The sequence below is a fragment of the Lepeophtheirus salmonis genome, chromosome 1 (genome assembly GCF_016086655.4).
Source record: "Lepeophtheirus salmonis chromosome 1, UVic_Lsal_1.4, whole genome shotgun sequence".
Classification (NCBI taxonomy): Eukaryota; Metazoa; Arthropoda; class Copepoda; order Siphonostomatoida; family Caligidae; genus Lepeophtheirus; species Lepeophtheirus salmonis.
In genome coordinates, this window is record NC_052131.2 from 34,234,806 (window position 1) to 34,260,978 (window position 26,173).

The 26,173-nt window shown below is 28.3% G+C and overlaps 1 protein-coding gene across 1 annotated transcript in view; it reads right to left on the reverse strand.

The window, feature by feature from the left end:
- LOC121125699 (band 7 protein AGAP004871) overlaps positions 1 to 26,173 on the reverse strand; it is a 430,618-nt gene that overhangs the window by 252,150 nt on the left and 152,295 nt on the right. The window contains exon 2 of the mRNA XM_071891491.1: positions 3,478 to 3,943. Coding sequence (XP_071747592.1) covers positions 3,478 to 3,880 — 403 coding nt within the window. The 5' untranslated portion in view covers positions 3,881 to 3,943. The remainder of the gene's footprint in view (positions 1 to 3,477; positions 3,944 to 26,173) is intronic.

Consider the following 26,173-nt stretch of genomic DNA (forward strand, 5'->3'; position numbering starts at 1 on the left):
TCGTCGTTGTATTTCTTATTTTTTACTTATATTTTTTCAAATATGTAGATTAAATCTTTTTTTTATCAATGTTGTACAATATTTTTATTATTTGCCTCTGGGTTGAACTTTATACGGTTGATATGGCCTTTAAGTCATCTATTTGCATAAAATGTAGTCCAAATTTTATGTATTCATCTCTTTATGAGAGGTGTAGGGGTCATACATTTTGCAGCAATATATTTTAAGGGTTGAACTTTAAAAATTTGGGGAACCACTGTTCTAGACATACATGACTAGAAACAATGTATATCAATTACATTGTTTTGATAAAACAGAGATTGAGAAATACGCCCCATTTCGTAATGCATTTTAACCTAGCATTGATCAGAGTTAAAAGGCATTAATAGAGAAAAAAAAACTAAGATGATAAGTAAGGTAATAAATCGGTAGTATTTTAAACATGTAAAAAAAAAAATGAAAATAAACATGGTTAATGTTAATGACAATTGTACTTTTTTTTTTTTTTTTTTTTTTTTTTTTTGGAGGGGAGTAGCTTACCTCTCATGACGTTTTATTAAATTAGCTGTTTGTAGCTTTGAGTGGAAGTAAATAACTATATGTCCCACTCCATAACAAGCAAGCATTCCTTAATGTGAGGTGGAGGGGGGCATTCTTTTCATTACTTAGAAATGCAGTAAATATTTAAATACCAGTTTTAATAAGAATTGTAATCGCAAATGAAACATTATTTTTCCAATTCAGATCCCTATTCAAATTCCAGAAAAAAAACAAGATTCTCCGACTCCGATTATTACTAACAATAAAATTTCGAATACAAAAATTGCTTAGAATTTAAGTTTCTATGGATAAGTCCTACCCTTTTCCTTTTTTTAATATGACGCACTGAACCTTACACGCGCTCATAGCTTGACATGGTTATTTTTTAGGTCCAGTACTCACACAGTTCTAAGACATTATGGAAATGAGTCATCCTCTGACAAACAAACCGACAAATTTTACTTTATAAATATAGAAAGAATACTTTTATCGTTTTATCGCTTATAACACTTTATGCAAATTTAATAAAGATAAATTGAATTTATGCTAGATAAAATGAAGACTAAAAAGCCTTGTTTATAAGTATGTTGTTGTAGATATGATGTTGTATTCAAATTTGTTGAGTCGAAGTCCAAGGAGCTCTGAGTAATTTTGTTTGTAACAAAAGATAAAGGAATTGTTCCCTTTCTCCCCTACAATTTGAACCATTTAAATAAGAGAAAATAAAATTATATGTAATATATATACCTAGGTATATAAACACAATATGTACCTACATACAATAGACAAAAAGTAAGTTAGTTGAACAATCAACAAATGTCAAAAAGTTTACATACATACAATGTGCTATGAAGACGTATAGGTTTATACGATCCATCTCATTTTATTCTTACTTTATACATACTTAGAAAAAGTATGTAGACTTTTCATCATCCATATTAGCGTGTAGATGACAAACGAACAAACTTTCATTTAGATCTACATACCTATACATTGTATACTTGATTGTGTCTGGTATCAAAAGTGACTAAGGTTATAAATCTTAAGCATCTTTCAGCGTACGATTTTTCTTGATAAGAGAACATCTAATTTTAAAGTAATAACTAGTGCGTGTTCTGATGAGTGCCGGATAGTTACTATAAGGATTTTATAATTGTACCGAGTGGTTCATTAAAGTCTGAACACTTTGAATTTTAAACTTCAATAAGATATTATTTATTAATTAACAATAGGATTTCATCAAAGCTAATACTATAAATAGATGTGTGTCTAAGATATCCTAATCCTTAATGTAGCCGTTCTTAGAAGCTAGAAGAAATGGTAGACTCCCAGGAACAGTGGGAGGCCTGGCTCCACTGCAAATGTAGTCCTCTTTCATGGCATCCCTGGCTCAAACTTTGAGGGTCTGGGTGTTTAGATGACACAAACTAATTGTCTTCCCCTCGACATATACCCAAATAGTATAGATTAACTTATTTATTCTTAACTTTTATGAAGAAAAAATTACTTGAAAATGATTTTATTTCAATAAATGACTGCAATAATATATTGTATATTCAAAAGTGTTCTTAGAATAAGTATTTTGTATTGGTTTCCGTATCAAAATTAAAATAATATTTGTTAATCAGCAAATATTTCGATAGGAGTTTCTCATTCGGGATAGCACAACTTTTCCACTTAGTTTGACGTACTTTTAAACGTATATTAATACTTACATTGTATATATTCACATTTATTGTATAGTGTATATAAAATCAAAAAATAATCGAAAATACTATAGTATTTTCCTAATAATGTCCATTTTTCCAGATGAATGACTATTCTATATTATAAAATAGATATTCGTTGTGTTTTTCGGGAACTTGTCCATTACAAAAATTCGAGGAAGCCAACTTTTCAAATATTAAATAATAAATTTTCTATTAAAAAATTTAAAAAATCGTGAATATGTGGCTGGAGGGAGGACAGTCCGTCCACCCCAATCCCTACAGACGCTCCTGAGTAATGTACCACTTTTAAAATATTCGTTCAAAATCTCAAGTACCCCCTGTAGTGCCTCCAAGTACTCCAAGGGGTAGGGGTACCCCCATTTGAGAACACACACAATAAATAGTAGTGATTTAATTCATGTTGACCTCCTACGCCCATGAATATTGCTTCAAAAAAAGAAAAAATTGTATTATTGTTAATAAAGTTGCCTTATTTACATTAAATTATCGTTGTTATTGATTTTTCTTTAGGAGCAGGAAGGAGCAATTAATTAAATAAAGCTTCACTTAATAAAAACTGAACCCTTGATCGAATATTGAGCTGTGTAGAACAAGATATTTATTTAAACATATACTTTTTTAAATAACTATGAGTATTATTTGACTGTATGTACTACGCAAAAATCTTTAATGCATGTCAAGACCCTTAAATATGAGGCATAGTTGATTAATTACTTGGTATAAATGCACATCAAAATATTACTCAAATAACTCATTAATTTATGAGACATATTTTATCATGTTTTGCTTCATTATTACAAGACTGTAATGAAATATTTCCACTCAAATATTGTACGTGTATAAATATCATACTTTTTATAATGGTGAATATAAAGTGTGAAATGTAATAATAATAACAGCTGAAATGATGTTTATATGTAGGATTTACAATAAATTACTGTTTAATAGCTTACACATACTTAAAAATATATTATCTCAATAGGAATGAAAGTGATGAAGGAGGCATTGAGAGGAATAGACGTGCTGCAGTTGACATACTAACATAGCTTCAAATGATTAAAATAAAATAGGTTTATTATTTTCGTAAAATAGTAATTGGAAACGTAAAAGGTTGCGTTAGTATATAATATATTATAATCTTCCGTGATTTTATAAAACATTCCCTGTCTCTAATTAAATTTAAATGTTTACTAATAATCCCACTTACCTCCAATAACACCACTCAATTTTGTATGCGAAGCTGATTCAATAGGAATCAACGAAGAGGTGGCGCTGCTTCTTTTTCTAGATCCTGCTCCACTAAGTGGATTTACCATATAACTCCGGTGATCTCGTTTTTTGGAAAAAATACGTGAGTCTAAGCGGATTTCAGTGTCTACGGCTTGGTAATTTTTAGTTGGTGAATTTGATGATGTAGGCACGACGACAACTCCACTTAAATCCTCTTGCTCTGCTACAATGATTGTTGGGGGAGGTGGTGGAAAGTCTGGGGTTGTTACTGATATTAAAGGTGGAGTCATTACTTGAGGCATGGGTGGAGGAGGTAGAGGGAATTCTACAGGATTATTTGTGGCACGATAAGATGGATCAATTCGGTTTGTGGGATTCATATTTTATTTCTACTTCAGAAGAAAATAAGATATGGTTGATTTTGATATGGTATAAATAGTAACCTGTAAAATAAAATAAACGGAACGTTTAACAATGTATAACTCACTCAACTTTACATATTAAAAAATACTTTATGAAATTACTGGTTTCGGTCCTTATTTTTTGTTCCCTTTTGGAGGAGAGATTGTGTTATATATCTATAGACTTAAATAAGAACTAAATTCCAGTATGAGTAAAATAATAATAACCGGTGGCAGCCATATTATTATGTACTTATTTTTATTCGCTATTCCCGTCATTCTGTACTGTTCAACTTACAACCAATAACAAAACAATAATATCTTCAATATATATACAGCAATAAGTACTGTATGTTACTTCCCATTCTGTTTGTCGAGTCGTTACTTTTATAATATAAAGCAACTTTTCATACAAACAGAAATTTGTTAACTTCTTTAGTTGGAGAGTCGTGTAGATTACAAACCAAAACTTGTACTATTTTACAAGCAACAGGAGGAAGATTTTATTTCCTTCGCTAATAATAGCCTAAAAATGTGGAAATATTGGCAGCTATCCCCCTGACAGTCGTAATTTTTATTGAATTATGTAATTTTTCATTCAAACCAGAAGCCCAAGAAAATGCTCAAAATTAATTGATAGCTAATGCAAATGATAATCCAATATATGGAATTATTATTCAATCATTCTTGATAACTTTTCACAGCTTAACATTAGCTAATTCTAATTCAACCAATCGACGATGTTCAGAGCACTGATAAGGGATGGAAAAACAGAAACCTCTACAGCTTACAACAAAACATACACTGTAATTTTTTGTATAATTAAGTTAAGCTGTACTTGTTACTGGTCTATTTTCCATTTAGCTTTTGTATTCTCTTTTCTTATTCAAGGATAGGTTCGGACATGTATTGTGTGCCTATTGCACACAATTAAGTAATGTGAGTATTTATTATTTTAAATCCTTTTTTATTTAATACCGTTATTTTAATTTTCAGTTTTGTAGTTTAAGCTCTAATACCTTACATATACAAATATGAATTAAATCCTTGTCTACAAATAAATTACAGACCATATTTGTATCAGAAGCGTCCTCAGAGGTGAGCTGGAGGGGCTGTAGCCCTCCCAAAAATTCAAGAATTTTTGCTTTTTGCAAGAAAATTTAATTATTTGAGAATAACTGTGAATTTTTATTATTTTTTCCCAACAAATTTAATTTTTGAAATTTTTGTAGCAAAATTACATTTTTTATGAATAGCTGATGATTCTTAAACTTTTTTCCCAAAACAATTTTTATTTGATTTTTTTTTTAATTTACAGTTAGAATTTTTTTTCTAAAAATTTTTTTTGTAAACAGCTGTTGCTTTTTAATTTTTTTTCCAAAATTGAAGAGCTGATATTTAATTTTTGAATTTGTTTTTCTTAAAAATTCATCTTTTTGTAAATAGCAGATAATTTTTGAAAAAAAATCAAAAAAATTTAATATTTGAAATTCGTTTAAAAAAAATCCTGGATTTTTTTCTTAAAACAAAATCCAAAACCAAGGCCCAAATATTATCCTACGGAAGCAACTCCTCTCTGTATGTAGTACATTATATATTTTCTACCACAACAAAGAAAAGTTTACCCATCTGTTACACGCACACAATTCTAATGAATAGTCATTTGTTATGGAAAACTTTTTCATATGAACAAAAAATCTTTTTGGCATATATTATTTTGTATACATACAAATTTGCAAAATAAAAGACCGTGTATTATACATACACTAGAAAATGATCAAAAGAATGAATAAGTTTATAATATTATGTGATATATCTTGTAGACATGTATATTTGTAGAATAACTCAATTCCCTTTGCGGAAGAGTATCAAAGAATATAATGTATAAGATATATAATTTTATAAATGTAGGTGTATATTTGAAATTGTATAAAATATGACTTCAACGTGTACAATATATGTTATTAAGTTGGCAATCGTATGATTGTTTTATTTTATTTTCTAAAGCTGTTATCATTATCCTTTAATTCTTGAAGTGAGAACATTTAATTGTTAACTTAACTTAATTAGCGCTACTCGGCCTTAGGAGCGAGCAGGGGATAATTATCAATGCAATTTTCTTAATTTTTAGACCCTTCGAGTTGGGTGAGCATTACAGTATTATTACAGGCATTATAATATAGTGTTTGTATATTATATGAAATGTATTATTATAATTTTTAAAGAGAATTGTGTTATACACATCAAATAACATACAAACATATTGGGGTGAAAAAATTTGTCTGAATGAGAAGGTCATCTTTTATTTATTAAAAGTAATTACTTAATCAAAATTTGCGAAGAATATTGAAAAAAAACTTTTGTGAACTAATTTTGTAAAAATAGTACTTATAATAAAGAAAAAATAAACTTACTAATGTTTTTACTTCTTGCAAAAACACAAAAGTAATGGAGAATAATGTTGTCGAAAAAATTACCCTAATTTGTATAAATGTTGCACAAATTATATAGTAAAATGTTTTAGAAATTGAAAATACCGTATTCTTTATATGTTAAATTTTAAAATTATCAGTCAAATACATGATTTTGTCGCATTTCTTCTTAAAAAGTGACGTTTGATGAAGTAAAGAAAAGATTTTCAAAATATTTCAATTAAGCATCAATTTTTATGTTTCAAACCTATATGAAAACAAATTTCTAAACAAAGTTTTACAAACTGTATTTTATCTACGAATCTTCATTATTGGTAAAGTTGTTTTTTGAGCCATCATTATGTTTTTTTGTTTTGGGTATAGAATACCCCCTCCCGAGAATTGGTACCCTCGTCTTATCCCAACCAGCCTCAAAAGAGGCACCTACGCAAAGTTTCAACCTCTTAAACTCTATGGTGTGGGCAACATAAAAGACACACAAACTCTATTATAAAGGGCTTTTCAATAGGGACGTTCACATTTTACGTTGATAGGTTTCGAAAACAACGTCATATTTTTTTTTTGTTTCTTTGACAGCTGTGCTTGAAAATAATTGTAGTTCTATCATGGAGCAGTACACACACGAGCAACGCTTGCAAATTATTAAAATTTATTACAAAAGTGGTGAGTCTTTGATCCAAACTTTAAGAGCGTTAACGCCAATTTATGGTCAACGTAATCGACCTGCAAAATCAACAATTCAACGTTTGATGAAAAAATTTGAATCCACATACACGGTACATAATATTCCTGTGCCAGTGAGACAAAGAAATGCACGAAGTGTAAAAAATATTGCTGCCGTAAGCGTATTAATTCAAGATGACCCAAATTTGTCTCTTACGCGCCATTTTCAATCGTTGGGGATCTCTGTGACATCGTTGTGGCGAATTTTGTGAAAAGATCTTGGCCTACACCCGTATAAGATCAACTTGACACAAGAACTGAGGCCGCTTAACCACTTTAAACGTCGGGAATTCGTAAAATGGGCTGAAGGAAAATTCGAAAATGATCCTGATTTTCAACGTAAAATCATCTTCAGCGATGAGGCACATTTTTGGCTCAATGGCTTTCTTAACAAGTAAAATATGCGCTATTGGGCTGGAAAAAACCCACACGTGATTCATGAGGCGCCATTACATCCCCGAAAAAATACTGTTTGGTGTGGATTGCATGATGGTGGTGACATTGGGCCGTACTTTTTCGTCGACGATGACAATCGCCACGTTACTGTGAATGGAAATCGTTACCCCGCCATGATAACCGATTTTTTTTTGGCCTGAATTGGAAGATATGGACTTGGACATTTGTGGTTTCAACAAGACGGTGCCACTTCACACACAGCAAATGTTACAATCGATTTATTGAAGAGTAAGTTTGGTGAGCGTCTTATCTCCAGAAATGGACCAGCCAATTTACCGCCTCGCTCATGCGATTTAACGCCTCCAGACTATTTTCTTTGGGGGCACGTAAAAGCCCTGGTCTACACCAATAATCCGTCGACGTTAGAAGAGCTCAGAACAAATATTCAACGCGAAATTGCTGCAGTTTCAGCCAATTTATGCGGAAAAGTAGTCGAAAATTGGGTTCAACGATTGGATTTCGTAAAACGTGCACGTGGTGCTCATTCAAACGACATCGAATTTTATTCATGAATTAACTTGAATGTATTTTAACGGCAAATAAAGAAATCGTCGATATCTCAAACCGTTTTCATTTTATTTAAAAAAAAAAAATGTGAGCGCTGTTAATGAAAACCCCTTTATATCTATATACATACTACTAGTGTGTAAGCAGTATCCGCATGACAGATGGAGCATACACGCATATGATTTGTTGCAGAGTTTAAAGTATGAATGTGAATATTCAATAAATTGAGGTGAGCGTGAAAACCATGCCTGAGATAATGTCATAAAAAATATGGTGATATTGAGAAATGAAATATCAACTGACAGAGATCCTTATAAACTATAAAACTTTTTACTCTTTCATAGGTTATAATTTTGAAAATTGGGAGAATAACTAATAAGAACATTAATATTTTGCTCTTATCAAAATAAATTTACGCTCGCCGCAATTTACCCAATATTTGCAATCCTATTAATAAGTTAATTCCTTTTTTGGACTTACATGTGGAAATGAAAATCGACATTAGAATAATGACTGTCTATGTATTTCTAAGATTAGAAATGGGATTTGTGTTTTCTCCCAAACATTCTTTAAATGATTAGGGATACCATGTCATTTTTAGGGTTCTTTTATTTTTCCATACTCGCAGGTAATATCTTATACACTTTTAATTATTACTCTGTACATAAATATATGGTGCAAACACCTTATTCACCCACTGCAAACAAAAATATTGAGTACACTTCTATGTAAGCGTATGTGAATTACCCCAAACAATATCTTGTTTTTATATTATTTGTTAAAAAAGTATCGTGTACCGATAACAATTTTGTTACCGAAACTTGTATAAAAAAGATTATACTATGACATCAACCTTACAAAGGAGTGTGCTCTTGATTTTTGTTTGCATTAGGTAAAGGAGGTGTCGAGATATCTAATCTTTTTTGAACCAGGGTCGGTTTTCATCAAAAAAATTGGGGGGGACTGCAACTCATTTTATCGGTCAGAATCATCACTACGAAAATCCATACTAACAAGAAATGTATAAATAGAATTCATAAAAATGACTTGCAAGTATATAAAATTGAAAGAAACCGAAAATTAATGTGGTAACCCTAAAACTTTTAAAGGAAAGCAGTTTATTTGTCGTAATTATTAATAGCTATGAGGGCAAGGAACAAATCTCACTCGTATCTACCTCCCAAAACGCAACAACGACATAACATAGTTTGTTATAATAAAACGGCTTGTCTGTAGAATTTTTACTAGTATGCTTTTGTCAAAAAAGTGAGGCTGACAATCGTTTTCAACTTAAATTTATTTTTATCTGACATATATCTTTATATATGTATTATTTTACAACTTTTTTTAAACTTTAACATTTTTTTTTTTTAAAGTCAACTGTTAGTAAATTGAATTGCCACTTCTAGTCGAAAATAAAGAAAATAAAAAAGTAGGCAGGAATTAATCCTATGACGATCCTTAATTTACTTTAAGTTCATACAAAGGAATTAAACTTATAACTCCACACCAAACCTTTATGATATTAAATCCCCCCTTCCATTAGCATACACACAAGTGATTATTAATACTAAGATATCCACTATGAATGAAGGAATAATGAAATCAACATTGAAAAAAAAAAAAAACTACAAAAAGCCTCACTCTCGTCTAAGTTCATATTTTTCACAACTCCTGGTATATTTATAATATTAATCAGATTGTTGGGGCTGGAATTATCATTTTTATTTCATAAAATATCTTATGACTTTAAGTATATACTAAAAAAAATTCAAACGTTCGTCGCGAGCCTGTGTTCTTCATTGTAAGTTTATTTTCTATAAAAGATAAACCAACAACAATTAGACCATAGATATGTATATAGCACTTTTTTTTAAATTTTTTTTATTGAGATAATAATTTGCTCTTGTTCGGATAACTTTTTTATCAATATCAGAGGATATTTTGTCGTATCAATTTTACTTTTATTTATTCAGGAAATTTTGGTTTGGGTGGAGGTTAGCTCATTGGGGGTTCAATACTTTTATATTATAATGACACAGTAACTATTAGTTTCAATATCCATGTAGTATAGTATCCTTTTAAATGTGCCAATCCCCGTACAACTAAAATACTGGTATATCAAACTACACTTCATTCGTAAATAAAAATATGAGTGCTGCATTGAGGATGAATGTATATACCTATTCTTGAAATGACTATAATTTATCATCTCGTAAGAACAAAAGATAAAACGAGAAAAACACAAACAAATTCCTCTAGAGTAAATTTATTCGATTTAAGTGTAGATCATTTACTTATGTCAAATCACAAAAATATCTCAAATCTTTGGGTTTTATCATTTTAAAAAACGAAAACAAATAGGTATTTATTAGATACAAGAGAATAATAAGAAAAAATAAAACATCAAATAGTAAAATACAGTTTTATAGAAAGTAATTTTATAATATTACATGATTACATCATAAGTCCTAATACGGCAAATTCAAGTCAAATCTCAAGTATTTCGTCTTTATTTTAAGTGCATAATTATATAATAACACTTATATTGTTTTGGGTTTTTTTAAGTTCTCTATAAAATAGCTTTGGAGTAAAATGAAAATTGTAATTGAAAATTAAGTCTCTCAAATTTTTGACTACGGGATTAAATAATGTCCCAAGTCTTTAAAATATGAACAAAAAAAAAGTCTTATTTAAATCGCAAGTATCGATTCTATGTTTCCACCTCTGATAGTTACTGCCTAACTATAATTAGCAGCATTATTGTAAATCAACAACAATTAGACCATAGATATATAAGACTATTTTTTTTTTAAGTGAGATATTAATTTGATCTTGTTCGGATGACTTTTTTATCTATATCAGAGGATATTTTGTCGTAGAAATTGAAAGTAAAAAATATGGTCAAAGTCCACCATTTCAGAATAAAATGAATACAATTGCCTTCAAAGGATGTACATATTATATCCGTGCATAAGATGAGTAGTTTACAAACTACAATTCAAAAGGCAGAGCAGTTTTTCATCAAATTCATCGTGAAAAATAACTCGGTTCTAAATAAAGGATTTTTTTTAATATTCCATTGAATTACCCATCAACATATACGAGGGTGGTCTGAAAAGATACAATTCATTTTTTATTAATTTGTTTCGTTTTTAACTCCAGAAAACTTCTCCCAGCGATGCTCCCACTTCTGTAACCCATTCAAATATACTCGGAGTTTTTCTCTGATAAATAAATGTTCACGAAGGTGATTGCCTCTACATTTCACAAAATCTTTTTTGTCCAATGTTTGGACTGTATTTTTATTTCAGGCGTATTTTGGTGTATTCAAGTTTTATGTACAGTAATTAATTGTAACAAAAACTGTGATTTACTGCACTTAAACTGCACCAAGGGAAGAATACTCGATTTTGTCAATTTTTACAAAAAACTCACGTCAATTCACTCAAACGACTGTTACTTAACAACTGCGCGTCAACAATGCCTGAAAGTTAAGTGAGTAACTGTCAACAGATGCTAGATAGATGGAACTAGCTTTTAGTTACGAGTCCTGCAATCTTCACGTTGAGTTCATAAACTTTTCAGACCACCCCCGCATACTGTATTGTTTTCCATTCCAAAACATTGTCAAATGCTCAAATTAAATATCTTTCCATTTTATTACGTTTACGAACATTAATATAACAAGTTACAATTGCATAGAAAATAGATCATAAAATTTAAAAATTGCGGATAAATAATAGAACAATAATAGTCTAAAAGTACTTAATTGATAAATAGTAATTGTTATAATTCACTTATTTGAATACCTGGAAAATGTAAAGCGGAGAATAAAGGACATGAACGTTTCGACACGTAGTCTATAGTTTTTCTCATATTCATCCTTAGTGTTGATAATGTCTAGTCACTCCAATATAAACATATTAACAATATCAATTTTAATTTGACATAGATAGCATGCATGATATAAAATATCAAATGAGACATATTTTTAAAATGAATCTACATTTTTCTTTTTCTTTTTTTCATTAGGGAAGATATAAATAATAAAAATGCATGCAAAACATTATTTGAAACCTCGAGGATTAATTCCCGAATTTGTTAATAACTTAGAAAGTAATGAAGTACTTTACTAAAAAAGGATATACCAGAAGTATTTGAGAGATGAAGAAATTTACATAGAAGGAGGGGGGAAAATATGATATATACAAGATATGAAAGTTTCTGAAATGGATAAACACCCAAGGGAAGTTATAAAAGGGTAAAGTAATAAATGATAAAAATGTACCAGCGAATAAATAAATCATTTAGTATTTTCCAGAGCATAATTTTAAAATAAAACTATGTTCTTTTTTTAGGCTTTCTTCTACACGTACCTTCATTATTTCTAATATAATTCAGTAAAGTGTATTTTTTTCAAAATAAACGCTTTTTATAGGTCATGTCGTTACCTTTATGATATCACGCAACCTTTTCTTCAAAAAGAAGCCAAAAAAAAAGAGAGCCTGAAATCATCTAGTAGTTAGCCAAATAAGTAAATCATACCCACTACTATTTATTTCTTAAGTACTTCAGGTCTATCATTGTCACATATTTCACTACAATTTTTAAAATGAACACCATATATATATATATATATATATTTCATAGTCCAACGTAATATTTTATTCGAGAATGTATTATAATATTGGTTTTTTTTTTAATATTATAGGCTTGCCATACATTTGTATTCCTCTATGATAGCTAAAATTTATTCACAGAAATAATAAAGTGACCAATACAAATACGACAAGGGATCAACAAGGAATTGTATTCCTGTCCTTTTGAAAATGGAGCGTAAGTATTCATAATTTATTACTTTGATATTTATCATAAAGAATAAATTATAAAATAGCCATGGCGAATAAAGTCAGAGGAGGGAATTGATAGCTGACAATAAGGGTACTTTTGTATTAGTGAAGTATGTTACTCACTGAAAGGAGCATTGAAAATACTTCACATTGCGTGTAATTTTTTTTACTCAATATAGATTGTTATTTATTCATTTTTTTCAGTATTAAATTTGTATTTTTTTTAAATTTAAAAAGTATTTTGATTTAATGTGTCTATTTGACTAAGATAAACTTATCACTTTTTAGTGCTAACAAATAGTTTTGTAGTTTTAATACATTTTAAAGTTTTCATTAAATTCATTAGAATATAAACGGAGATTCTCAAAGTTTATTATAAAAACGATCATAGATGAGTGAAGTAATAAATAATGCAACTATAATAAAATCTCATTTATATAACTAGTTTTCTGTCGAATGAAGACAAAATTAATATTATTTATTTACTAAAACTATACAACATGTACATTATTAAAGAGAAAAAAATATTATAGTAAGAAGACCGATTTTTCTGTGAGTATCTTACAAATATGTATTTTACTGATATCATTTGAAAAATCTAAGGAAAAAACACATTTTGACTATATTTACCTACAAACCTCTAATAGATTATTTTTGATTCCGATTAACGTACATATTATTAATACTTTAAAGTAAAATATATCTTTTGAGCTTTTATAAATCATTATTAGATAAAAAAGTATGTGAAGGAACAATAACTGACCTTTTTAAATTATTGGATCAAAATATTTTATTGTATTTATTTAGATTCCTTTTTAACGTAGAGCAGAAAAGGTTTTTGTTTTAACTTACTAATAAAATGAAATAACAGCCATTGCTACTACAAAGCAGTTTATGAATTTTATTTAATTTTGGAGATCTGTTAACATTGGAAAATGAATATCATATAGTACACCGTTTGGCAATTTTATACCATTGAATCATTACCTTTCTATATACATATATAAGATAAGACATTAAAACAACTCCACAGTAAATACAGTATAATCTTTTGTATTTTATGGAAGGAGTATACTCTTTTTTCTTATTTTTCTATTAGATGAAATAGTTATAAAACGAAAAAGATACATCAACTAAACAATTTTGTTACAAATTAATTATAGAATTAACCCATTACAGGCAATAGTATAATTAATTTACCACTAGTCATACGTATGAGTTTTTCCATCTATTAATTCAACATTTATTTATTAATTTTTGTTTCTCTATCGTCCAAAATAGTTTAATTAATATAATATAAAATAAAATCATAAATTATTTACTGGGCACCGCATTACTCCAGAATCTAACTCGAATCGAGAGAGTTGTTCAATTCAAAATTATGGGTTAAACGGCAAATATCTTGTTAAGTATAATATATACATATTAAATATCTAATAGAAATGAGGTTGTGAGCCTTAATATTGCTTAAAATCTACATATAAGAGAAACAAATTATTCAAATTACTTTTTTTTTTACTATTTATAAAAAAACATTTAAATGCATATATTAAACTATGTAACTCTGGAGAAATTATATTATTTTAAAATAGAAAATGTAATTAATGTATACATGCTATTGATTATCCAATTTGCTTTCTATTACAAGCATGTATATCAACTGATGTATAACATCTTTGTATATATATATATATTTTATTCATAGAAAATTACTTCACTCATTGGACATTTAGAACGTCTGGCCGAGAGGAAGACCATTGTTGCCTCTCAATTAGTTTTTGATTATATCCTTTATTGCACAGATCATTAATTATTTTTATTTTATCCTTTAGTGAAAGCAAAATGTATCCGAATTGATGGAAAAAATATGTCAAAGGAGTTTGATTAATAATTAAATCTTTGTTATTCCTTGAGACCTGCTACGGCTTCAGAGGTCATATTTAAAAGAAACATAGCAAAAAAAAATTTGGGATCAGATTACAATTTGTACGTATTAAAAAGAAAAATCATTATTGTAGTTCTTCATTCTCAGGAATTTGATAGCAAAGAAAGAAGAAAAAGTTTACTTTATTCGGATATTTACTTCAGGTTTCTTTTATGCAAAGTATTTTATGCATTGGAATATTGGTATATGAAAAAATGTTAAATAAGAAAACTGCCTAGAAGAAAATTGCCCGTAGAAGATTACCCTGGAGAAAATTGCCATGAAGGAAAATTCCCCGTATTTTGTTCAAACTTCATGATCAATAATAGTTCATTAAATGAGAGATAAAACAATTATTGATATCACTATTCAAATACAAACAATGATATTTGCATGTAACTTAGCATCCATAAGAAAAAAGAGTTGAATAGCGTAAAAACACAGAAAAAATGCGTTTTTCAATTTACAAATCGAGGGCTTCAATTATTTTTTCGTATTAAAGGAGTTCCTTTGATGAATTGGCCGTGGTTTTTAGCAATCCCACAATACCTCCGGGCCAATCCAAGGGTAGAGAGTATTCAAACATATTTTAATAGCCCCTAAGCTATTGATTCAAACATCCCCCCCCCCTCGTCCATACAATTCCTCTCAATCCATTTCTTAGAAAGATTGGATTGAATTTAAAAAATTCTAAGGAAATTGTATTGGAATAACATTAATAACACTTTAAGGTACTTCCTTGGGGATGGAACAAACAAATATCTTTAGATATTTTCCACAAATAATATATATTTATGGTCAACAAAAGAAAAGGGAAAGATGAGTGTTCAATATCGCGAGAGGACAAAGGAGAGACAAATTTTAAACTAAAGCCCCATATGATAGAAATAAAAGATCGTATTTCTCTTTAATCGAAAGGTAAATCCATCTTGTCGAACAGATATTCCTTATTAGCACTTCGTCCTTTTGATTGAATGACTGGCATGTCAGTTTATTATTTAATTTATTTAAAGTACTAGAACGGTAAAATATTAGAGCTATATGCTACTCTGTTGCATTCATATGTATATAGTGATCAATAATGAATATACCTAATTAATAAAAAAAGTATTTTCTGGAAAAGAACACTATTTAATTTACTTATTTCACATATTTAGCATGTGAACATCAAAAATCGGATAATTTGTCATACAATCTTTTTTAATTGAATTAAAATATGTAATCTCATATATCAATATAGTATCTTTTAAATATTATGTTTCCTCCAAATGTCCCAAATAATCCTTCGGCAAAATGTCCATTCGGCAATTTTCATTCGGCAAATTGTTCTTCGGCGAATTGTCCTTAAGAAAAAAAAAATTGCTCAATTGTTCTTGAACCGTTCAATATATAGAGTTAAGTGGCCGTAACTAAAGATATCTATAGAATTCAGCTTTTTATTCTATACCATTTTAGTTTATATACAGTGAATATTTATTTATAATGGGCGTATATAAGTATTTATCTTCACCAATCACATATAGAAAGCGTGTCTATTGACAAATGCATTTATAGATTAGTGAGATTTAAAATCAATTTATGGTGTATAGGTATGTTCAAATCTCTTTATAGCGATCATCTATATGATTAAATATATTGAAATATGGTAAAACGAATGTATATCATTTTTAATAAAAAATTTGATCCTTGAGTATGCTTTCTCCTTTAAACAAAAGGGCTTTCCAATCTTTTGCAAAACTTTATCAATATATTTGAAATAATGTTGCAAAACAGATAAATATTTTAAATCGATTATGTTTGCAAATGTTACCAATAATTTATCAGTTTTGTTTACTTAAAGTAAGCAATCAAATTTACAGATCAACTATTGTTTTTTCTGCTATTTTTTCTTATTAATACAGTGTTTTGAGGGTAAATTAGTAAAAAATGAGTTCATTGTTTTTAAAAAGAGGACTATTAAATATCACATTTATGAAGAATTGAATAGCTAACAACTGTTTTTTATAAACAAACACAATAGATCCGAAATATTTTCTACTTATATACTACTTCATTTATTAACATTGACGAAGTTTCCATGATGAGTGGAAAATGTTAAGTTTTATATGTATGTATAAGTTATAACGTGTAGAAATATTAGTAATGGATTCGAATCAACGTTTACAATTTCGCCTCTTTGAGAGTTTATAAAATATTATTTAACTCTTCCTTTAATAACATATGAGTAGTGATGATAATTGTGTGTATTTTGGGACTGATAAAAAACCCTGACAATTTGAAGAATGTTTTGAGGAGAGCAGTTTAGCTGCCATGACGTTTAATTATATCAGCTACAATCGAATGTGACAAGAGAGGAAGGGAAGATGGTGATAAACAAGCACACTAGTAAGAATTATTCCGATGTCGACCCTCAATTTTACTACGAGTCCAACAAGGACTTACAATTATAACTATTAAAAAACCATCAATGTTACTCACTGTCTTTCATGATCACACACAAATGTTCAATGAAGTTTTGAATAAAATTGAATCTATTTAGAAAAGGATGTTTACTCCTAAGGAGTTAAATAATAATGGCAAAAGTCAAGGAAAAGTAATTTCATTCTTCAGATTACCAATTCTAAAAAACGTGTCAGGTAGAAAATTCACATTTTTTACATCACTAGAAATGAGTCTTGTATTTCCTGATTTTACCGCCTAAGTGTATTTTTTTTTTCATTAATTATACAAGTCAACGAAAAAATATTTTAAAGTATAAATTCAATGCTTGTAATACTGGACAAGTGGATCACGGATCTGAAATTAGTATTTCCGTATCAAATCTGGCTTTCAAAAGTTTTTGAGATAAAAGTTTTGCTCTTTTTATAGATTTAAGCATACTTTTACTTAAATCAATACCAAAAAAAAGGTAATATATTTCTGATAAATTTATGATAATTTAAAAATATGTTTATATTTCAATTATATTAAAATATATGCACTTGTCTAATCTTAAGAAAAAATAATTCAAAGGATAAAAAACCAACTTATTTTAAGGGTTTTGTTGGAAAGGAAATACTTTCTCGGGCTTTCAATTATTTTTACGTCAGAGAATCTTTTTGAAAAGTAAGGAGTACAAATTTATATTACAAGAAGGTGTTGGTTTTAAGTTGCCTAGTTCAACTGAAATATTGATTTATTTTCAATATTATTTAGAACATAATCAATAAGAAGTTTATTAAATAACACAAATTAACAAGATTTAAATTGTTAATACTTTAAATTTCATATTCAATTCTAGCTGTATTTGACAAACTGATCACGAATCTTTAATTAGTTGTTTTTGAATTAAAATCTGGTTTTCTACAATTTTTATAAAAATTTCATACTGAAAAGTTGGATAAAAATTTTTATTTAATTTTTTACAAATTAAAATTGTTAAACCCCTAATCTAATATTATTATAGTTTCTTTAAATTATGTTTATAATTTTTTTTTTAAATATATGCATATAAATATTTTTTGTAATTTGATGGATATTTACGGGTGCAAAATGGATAAAGTATTTAAAAAAATTGATACATATTTAAAATGACGTAATTATTTTATTTGTTCAACTATTTATCTTGTAGTTAAAAAGGTTTTTTTATGAAATTTATTTTTTACCAGTTCACTAACGGAGTTCTATAAATATGTTCACTAACGGAAGGTCACAATTATTACATATTTGGGATTTAGTCGGCTCTTTACCATTCTATAATACTTTTTATGCCGATTTTTAACATTAATAAGTACCTATTGGCTGATTTTCATTAATTTACGTTTATCTTGATTCGTGATTTCATTCTTGATTAATGAATTACTTATCATAGAATAATAATAATTTTTTCTGCTAATTTTTCTATAAAACGGTTTTTATTTAAGAACAAACTTTTGTAAAGATATTCTTTATGTAACATTTTCGTTTTCATTAATGATATATAAGTGTAAGCCATTACATTAATAAAAAACTTAGTCAACGCGTTATTCTTAACGGGGATTATTTTTTCTTCCTTATTTTAATCATAAAAAAGTAATTTCTTAATGTAAAACATATTAAAAGGAATTAAATAAAAAATCTAAACGAAAAAAAAGCGATTTTGAATATGTACTATTTTTTTCTTTTTATAAAAAAGAACCATTCAGTTGTTTTACAGCATTATATTTTTAATAGCAAAATAGGAAAAAATACATTTTCTTAGAGCTAAAAAAACCCTCATTAGTTCAATATAATAAAAAAATATTTACAAGGTGGCGTGGAGTCCTTGTGTAAAGGGACACCTATAAGTCATCCTTCACAGCCCTCCTCATTGTTCCCTCATCCACGTCAAACTCGTTACAGATGAGATTCATGGATTTTGTGGGGTCCTCCTTGATCTTCTTCTTTAGGTCTCCCAGAAACTCAGAATACCTTTTCAAGTTGCGTCCCCCACTTACTTCTTTGCCTGAGAGGTTTTCCCATCCTTTTTCATCTTCCACTTCACAATGTCCATAATCTCTGCCACCTCAATTTTGGTATCCAGAAGGTCTGAGATCCTCTGCCTTTTTGCTTCATGCTCACTCATGATGAAAGATTTGAGAAATGTTTATAATTGTTTACTTATGCAAAAAGGAAATGAGATTCGTAATATGCAGGAAAAAATCTAAAAAATCTCTATCTTAAGTACATAATTAGCATTTATTAACAGTCCACGTTTTGCTTTCGAACCCTGTAGAAAAATAATAATTCAAAGAAACTTTATGGATAAAGTTTAAATTTGAATAGAACACTAGTGTTTGATTCGTTTAGCTATTTATTTTACACAAAATTGGGATTGTCTGACTGCTTTTTGACTGATTGTTTTATTTGATATTATATATTTTTTACATATATTTTAGTATTTGAAATGTCAGTTTGTGACTAAAAATATCTTTCTTATAATTATGACAATCAAGTTCTAGAAGTAGTTGCAAAGGTGAACTTTGTTTTATTCAATAGCCAAGATTCTTAAGTTTTCTATGAAATACAGTATAAAGCTATTGTGAGACGAAATAGTACGGAATGTGTGCTTGTCGTTTTTGATAAATATTACCAAAAAATAGTTCAACATAATCTTAGGAATAATTACAAATGAGGTTCAACGTTTTTATTTTGTGGCACTTATGAAATCAATAAATTGCTTCAATTTATAATATAAAAAAGGATTTTTTTCAATCTATATTAATAATTTGAAAATTTAAAAAAATCTTTCAACTTAAAAACCTCCGCGGGTAATGATGATAGAGAACTAAAGTTGGTGCCATCAAATACAATGTAACAAACAAATTTTCAATTGTTTGGATACGTCTAAAAACAAGTTATTAGAAACGGATTTAATTGGGAAAAATCAATAATTTCAAGGGCTTTGGTTATCACCAATTATAAATTATTTTATTAATTAATCATCCACAAATATAACTTTAGCTATATTGGTAATTTAATTTTTCATTTTTAAGATAAAGTAGTTATATCTTTAAAATCTAACTAGAAAACAAAAAAACAAAAAAAAGAAATTATAACTGGGTATTAAGATACTAAGTTATGTTTATTCAACAATCTTAAATGCTTTTCAAAACTATTTAAAAAAAAAATTTTAATGTTTACTATCGATATGAAAAAAAAAACTTTTGGGTTGATAAAACTTGTTCTATTGCCCTATAGAAAAAAGTAGGATAAGTTGTCCCACACTTTTTTTTTTAATGGGAATAGTGTTTTTTCTAAAAACTAATATCTACAAAAAAAATAAAAAATGAGTTGTCAATATTATAAAACCATTTTTTTTACATAGCTACTGTTGTAAGAGTCAAAATCACTCACTTTATGTAAAATTATGAGTTTGTTATAGAAGTGATAAATATTGATAGTGTTTTTTGTTTTTTTCATTTTTTTACAAAATAGAAACACAATTTCTAAACAAATTAACATGTAATTAATCTTTTTTAAATACAAATATTTATTTTAATCTTTAATGTAATTTTTTCCTAAATTATTCCACTAAATTATTACCCTCAGTAAAACTGAATATTTGGCACAACTTTCTAAAAGGTCCTTTGAGATAAAAAAAAACGATCCCACGTCGAGTTAATAACAGATATTTTATAGTTTTACAAGAGTTTTGAATTCAAAGGGGAAGCTCCAATGCTTATTTGTAAAGATAGCTTTCATATGAAGGAGAAACTGGTTTGAGAAACTTTCTTTTATGAGTCTCCAAACGTAGTTATTCAGCAATATGAATCTATTATTTATACATGTTGACAATCTTAAGAATTGTTGTAATAGAGAATAACATTTTGGTACAAATAGTTATAGACTCTTTCAAGCCCAGATCTGAACTCCCTCGATTTTTTTATTTATGATTATCTAGAGTCAAAGGTCAAGTTTCATCATAATAAGAATTTGGAATATCTTAACTGTTAAGTTTTGGAAATATCACATTGGATTTGGAAATATCCTTGGAATCCTAATTTCAAATTAATTTTCTTTTATTAATCAATTTAACCATAAGAAAATTTTATTAATGTTATCTTTCTTTTATAAAAAGAAATAGGAATATATACGTGTATAAAATATTATCTAGAACATGTGGTAGATTATTTGCATTAGGCAATGTAAATCGTATTTTTTAACTTTCAATAGAGGAAACATTAAACTTATAAATAATCACTAATTGCGTGTGCTCATAAATGAAAGAGAACAATATATACGATTTTTCTCAGCGTAAGTCCGTCTTGGACTTAGAGTATAATTTAGTTTCCATAATGAAGGATTTCTTACCTATATTTGTGCTAGAGACAGATTGAGATTTGTATTTATTTCCTTCATTTTACAGCTGCTTGCCGAATATCTGGCAAAATGTTTTCCAATTGTCAGGTTTAAAATGTCATTTTTGGGATGTTTTTTATATTTTATAAAACTATAGATATGTTAGTAAAAAATTTAGTGTTCAAAACATCTCTTCTGCATATTAATAAAAATACAAATTTGTATACAATGTTTCTACATAAGTAAATGCGTGATAAAAGAACTATATTCAAGAAGATTGTTTGATATTACAATTATAGCAAAAAAAATCTTCAACAGTTTGTTAGGACTTACAATTAAGAAAAATATTTATTTACAAGCAGTATAGCCATTTGGAAGCAGTATTTTTCTTTGATTAGAAATCAGTCCATTCTTTTATGAGAATTTTGTTCTACATCCATCAAAAACTTTGTTCTTCTGCCAAAAAGAAGAAAGCACAAAGAATCTTAAATTTTGTATTCATATACCTTTCTTTATTTTCATTATTGTTCATCTATCCATCTATACTTACATTTTTTAATCTTTATAAATAATCCACTAAAATATTTATTTTACTCCGAATAAAATATAAGGAATGACGAAAGAGACAATATGTTAAAATAAAATATGGTCTTTAAAAAATGTCAATTAAAAAATAATAGCTAATATATAATAAAATGTTATTGCCCAAATTTTTTTTTAGAAATATTAATATATATTTCTATCTTTGAGATAAGTATTCGTTAGGATTAGTAAATGAAGATAATGTTGCAAATTTATAGACATATATTAGTTGAATGACAAAAAGGATTTCAAAAAGTAATCTGAGGATATTTTCTCCCAAAGGAATAGAAATTTATACTCTAGAGGATTTTTGAAAAATAAAAAAATACTTAATTGCATGCTTCAAATTAGTTTCTTTCGCAAGAAAAAATATGAAAAATTATATATTTAATTCAAAAATCCTAGCATTATCATTAATTATGAAAATATAAAAGAATTACTTTTTATAAAATTTTAAAGATTTCCTAAAATATTAGAGCTGTATTTGCTCACGAAACTTAAAATCCAGTGTTTGACCTCGAAGCCCATCAGATATTAACCCCATGGACGTCTTCGTGTATAGTGCAGTAGAGTGACACATCAACAGATTCTTCTGCAACACAAAATCCAAGCTCGTGTCCAGGAACCGGGAGGAATTTATAAATATGCCAAATAAGATTGTCGTTAATACCTTCTTCCGTTTCCAAGGTCGAGCTAATGCTGATATTGACGCCAAAGAGGATTATATTTATTGATTATCATCTATTTTTTTCATTTCAACTTTAATTTAGCATTGGTTTTGTTAAAATAGGATGATTAGTTTGGGGAAGAAACATTTTTCATTAATGAATTATGCTGGTTGTTATATAAAAGTGGAATCGTGTAGATATTACAACTGATAAAAGTAGTGAAACAGATATAAATTAACTGAAACACCGAGCAAAACTTTAATAATCACATTTTTGGTACGTGTGATGTCATATAACAACGATAATGAACTCCACATTTTTATGAGGGCTGTAATAAAAATAAAAAATAAAAGGAGGAGATAATATGTAAAACAGTATGATACCCTATACTAACAGCGAAATAAAGGTATGCAAAGTACAGAATACCATCAGACCTTTTCTTCAAGCCCAGAGTATTTCAAAATTAGTAGATACTCTGAAGTCCCTGTAATGAGACGCGGACATTAAAGCCCGACTTAAGGGAATGCAAAAGGATGAAAAAAGCCGTGGGAGTCCTCGTGGAGGGTATTTACAAAAATATTGGGGGAGCACCAACTCAGCATGAACTACAGTACAGCTTCTTACTGGACAGCCAAAAAAAGTGATTTTGAGGATAGTGTTCAAGGCATTGAGAAAGTTCTGAACGATGGTGGCAATGAGGGTATTCCTGGGATCCCATATCTCAAGAAAAGCGCCCCAGGTCGCAATAAGTTAATTTAATTTTAAAGAAGTCCTTTCCCGGAGAAAGTATTGAGATTTATGCGGCGTCTGTAAGTTTGTAAGTTGTTTATTTATAGAGAAATAATTTTACTTATTAATTCTTCGGAACAATTTTTAGAAATTGACGAAACCTAGGTTTATTGAATTTTATTTATAAATATTTTATTTTCCTAGTGTGTTATTTATTTGTTTCAACTGATTTTCATTATGGTGTGTGTTCATTTTTGATATATATATATTGTATTTTTCTCCATTAATCAATTAACAATGATATTGGTTTGAAATATTTAAAAAAATCAGTAAAATATAGAGCTACAAATTAGAACAAGTTATTTTTTATGAATAAGTGCTTTTGTAGGAAAAATCAAGAAATTTTGTGATGATTTCTTTATTTTGCCGATTTGATGACCCACAAACAAAATAAATATAATGATTGTGTCTGTTGTTTATTATCATTCAGTCTGTTTCTCTCACTCAATCTTCTTTAGCAACGTTAAGGAGTTTTATATATATATATATTTAAGTTTGTATTTACCTATAAATATCTTGGCAGGCTAGCTACTGCCAGGTAGAATGAAGTTTGTAATAAAGTGATAAAAACACTAAGTTTCCTTCACACCTTTCATTATCGTTAACGTCACAATAGTATATATATATTCATATATAAAGTTTTTAATATCATTTTGATTTAGTAAAAGCATTGAGTAAATTTGTAACATTTTTAAATATATACAAATTATGCATAATAAATAACACAAAAAGTGGACTTTTTGGTTTATACGAACAAAGTAATTCATTCATATTTTTTTTTTTATAATTCTCTGAGAGTTTAGAAAGTAATATAAATAAGGAACAAAAGTAAAAATTTCTTGATATTTTTTTTTTACTTTTTCCATACCTTTTATAAATGGAATTTTAAAACATTCAACGGTGTTAATGACAATTAAAAAAAAATGTTATGGGATTTCCAAAAAATATTTATCTTTTCAAATACCTTTTATTTCCTTCGAAAAGACCTTATTTAAATACCCTTTTAAAATGTGTTAGAACAAAAAAATGCAGCTTAAATTACAAATATTTTAAAGTTAATTTACATAAATAGTACATAAGTTTCGTTTATCTAGTAATCACATATGATAGCTATATATATATATTCCCATCTCTAATATTAATTTATTTTATGTTGGGGAATTTGAATATATTATTCATTGTATATGTAAGTTTAGTATACTCAATTATGGTTGAACAAAATACATATATTGGGATCAAATTTAATTTCCTTTAAAATTATTATTTTATAAATGTAATAGAAATAGGTAGTGTTAGTGTTTGAATACCCTTCATACTTTTAAATATCAGTACCTTTCCAGCTGAAGGAAACAGTAACTTATCTTTTAGTATTTTTAGTTGGTGGTTTGGTAGTAAGTGTTTTTGAACTTTTTTTTGGATTATAGATACATGAAATTATGAAGAATATTTCATTATTTCAATACAGTTGGTTACTCAGTTGAATACTCTTGGGTTGCACTGTCATAATAGAGTAAGTGGCCTAGAGTTAGTTATTTTATCTACAAATATCAAAATGTGTTGGATGTAGTATATAAAGTTTTATTGTCAATAGGTTTGTCTAAGGACCTAAAACACACAGTAACATGCCTATAGTACGAAAGCGTAATTTTTATGGAATCGAGGACAAACCAATAAATAAAAAACTAATGTTACAATACTATATTTTGTATTTCTCTCCTGGTTATTTTTGTATTACAAACAATAACAGTGTCTACACACTGACGAACATATTGGCAGTCAAGACTGTCTCCATAGTATTGTGTTGCAGAAATAAATAATCTTAACCTCTTAACTATAACATTCGAGGAAAGACAGAAAAATGCTGATATGGAATAATGAAGATAAATTAAGAGTTTGCGTTGATGAATGAACAAAACACTTTGGAAAAAAAAAAACCACTGAAAATGAAATTCCTAAAGAAGAAACGAGAGTACCAGCAGGGTTAACGGTAATTAGATATAGAAAGTTGAGAAAATCTCCTTTTATGATAGACACAAATAAAGAGATTTGATGACACTCCTAGTTGTATTTTTCTGCAGAGAAAATTTAAATTTTGTACAATTCTATGTTTAACACTTATTCCTGTTTTTTTTTTTTTTTTTCTTTAAAAGAGATTATATAAGAAAGGTATTACAGGGTGTCCACGATAAATTGGAACTATCTTAAAATTCAACCTGCTTGATAAAAATGGAATTTGGAGTGTATTTGTAAATATGAAAAAGTTAGACATGATATTAAACAATAAATTTATTCAACATGTCCTCCCTCAGCAGCCACCATCTTCTTCATCCTGCCCCTAAAGGATTTGCATGCCCTGATGACTTCTTCTGAATCGACCGCATTCCACTCCCTCGTAATGGAGCCCTTCAGGGCTGCGATGCTCTTGTGGCTGACCTTGCACACCTCCCTCTCCAACTTCCCCTACCAGTAGTAATCACACGGATTGAGGTCAGGTGAGTTGGAGGGCCCGGGTGTTGCGATCCCAGAAAGTGATGTCGTGG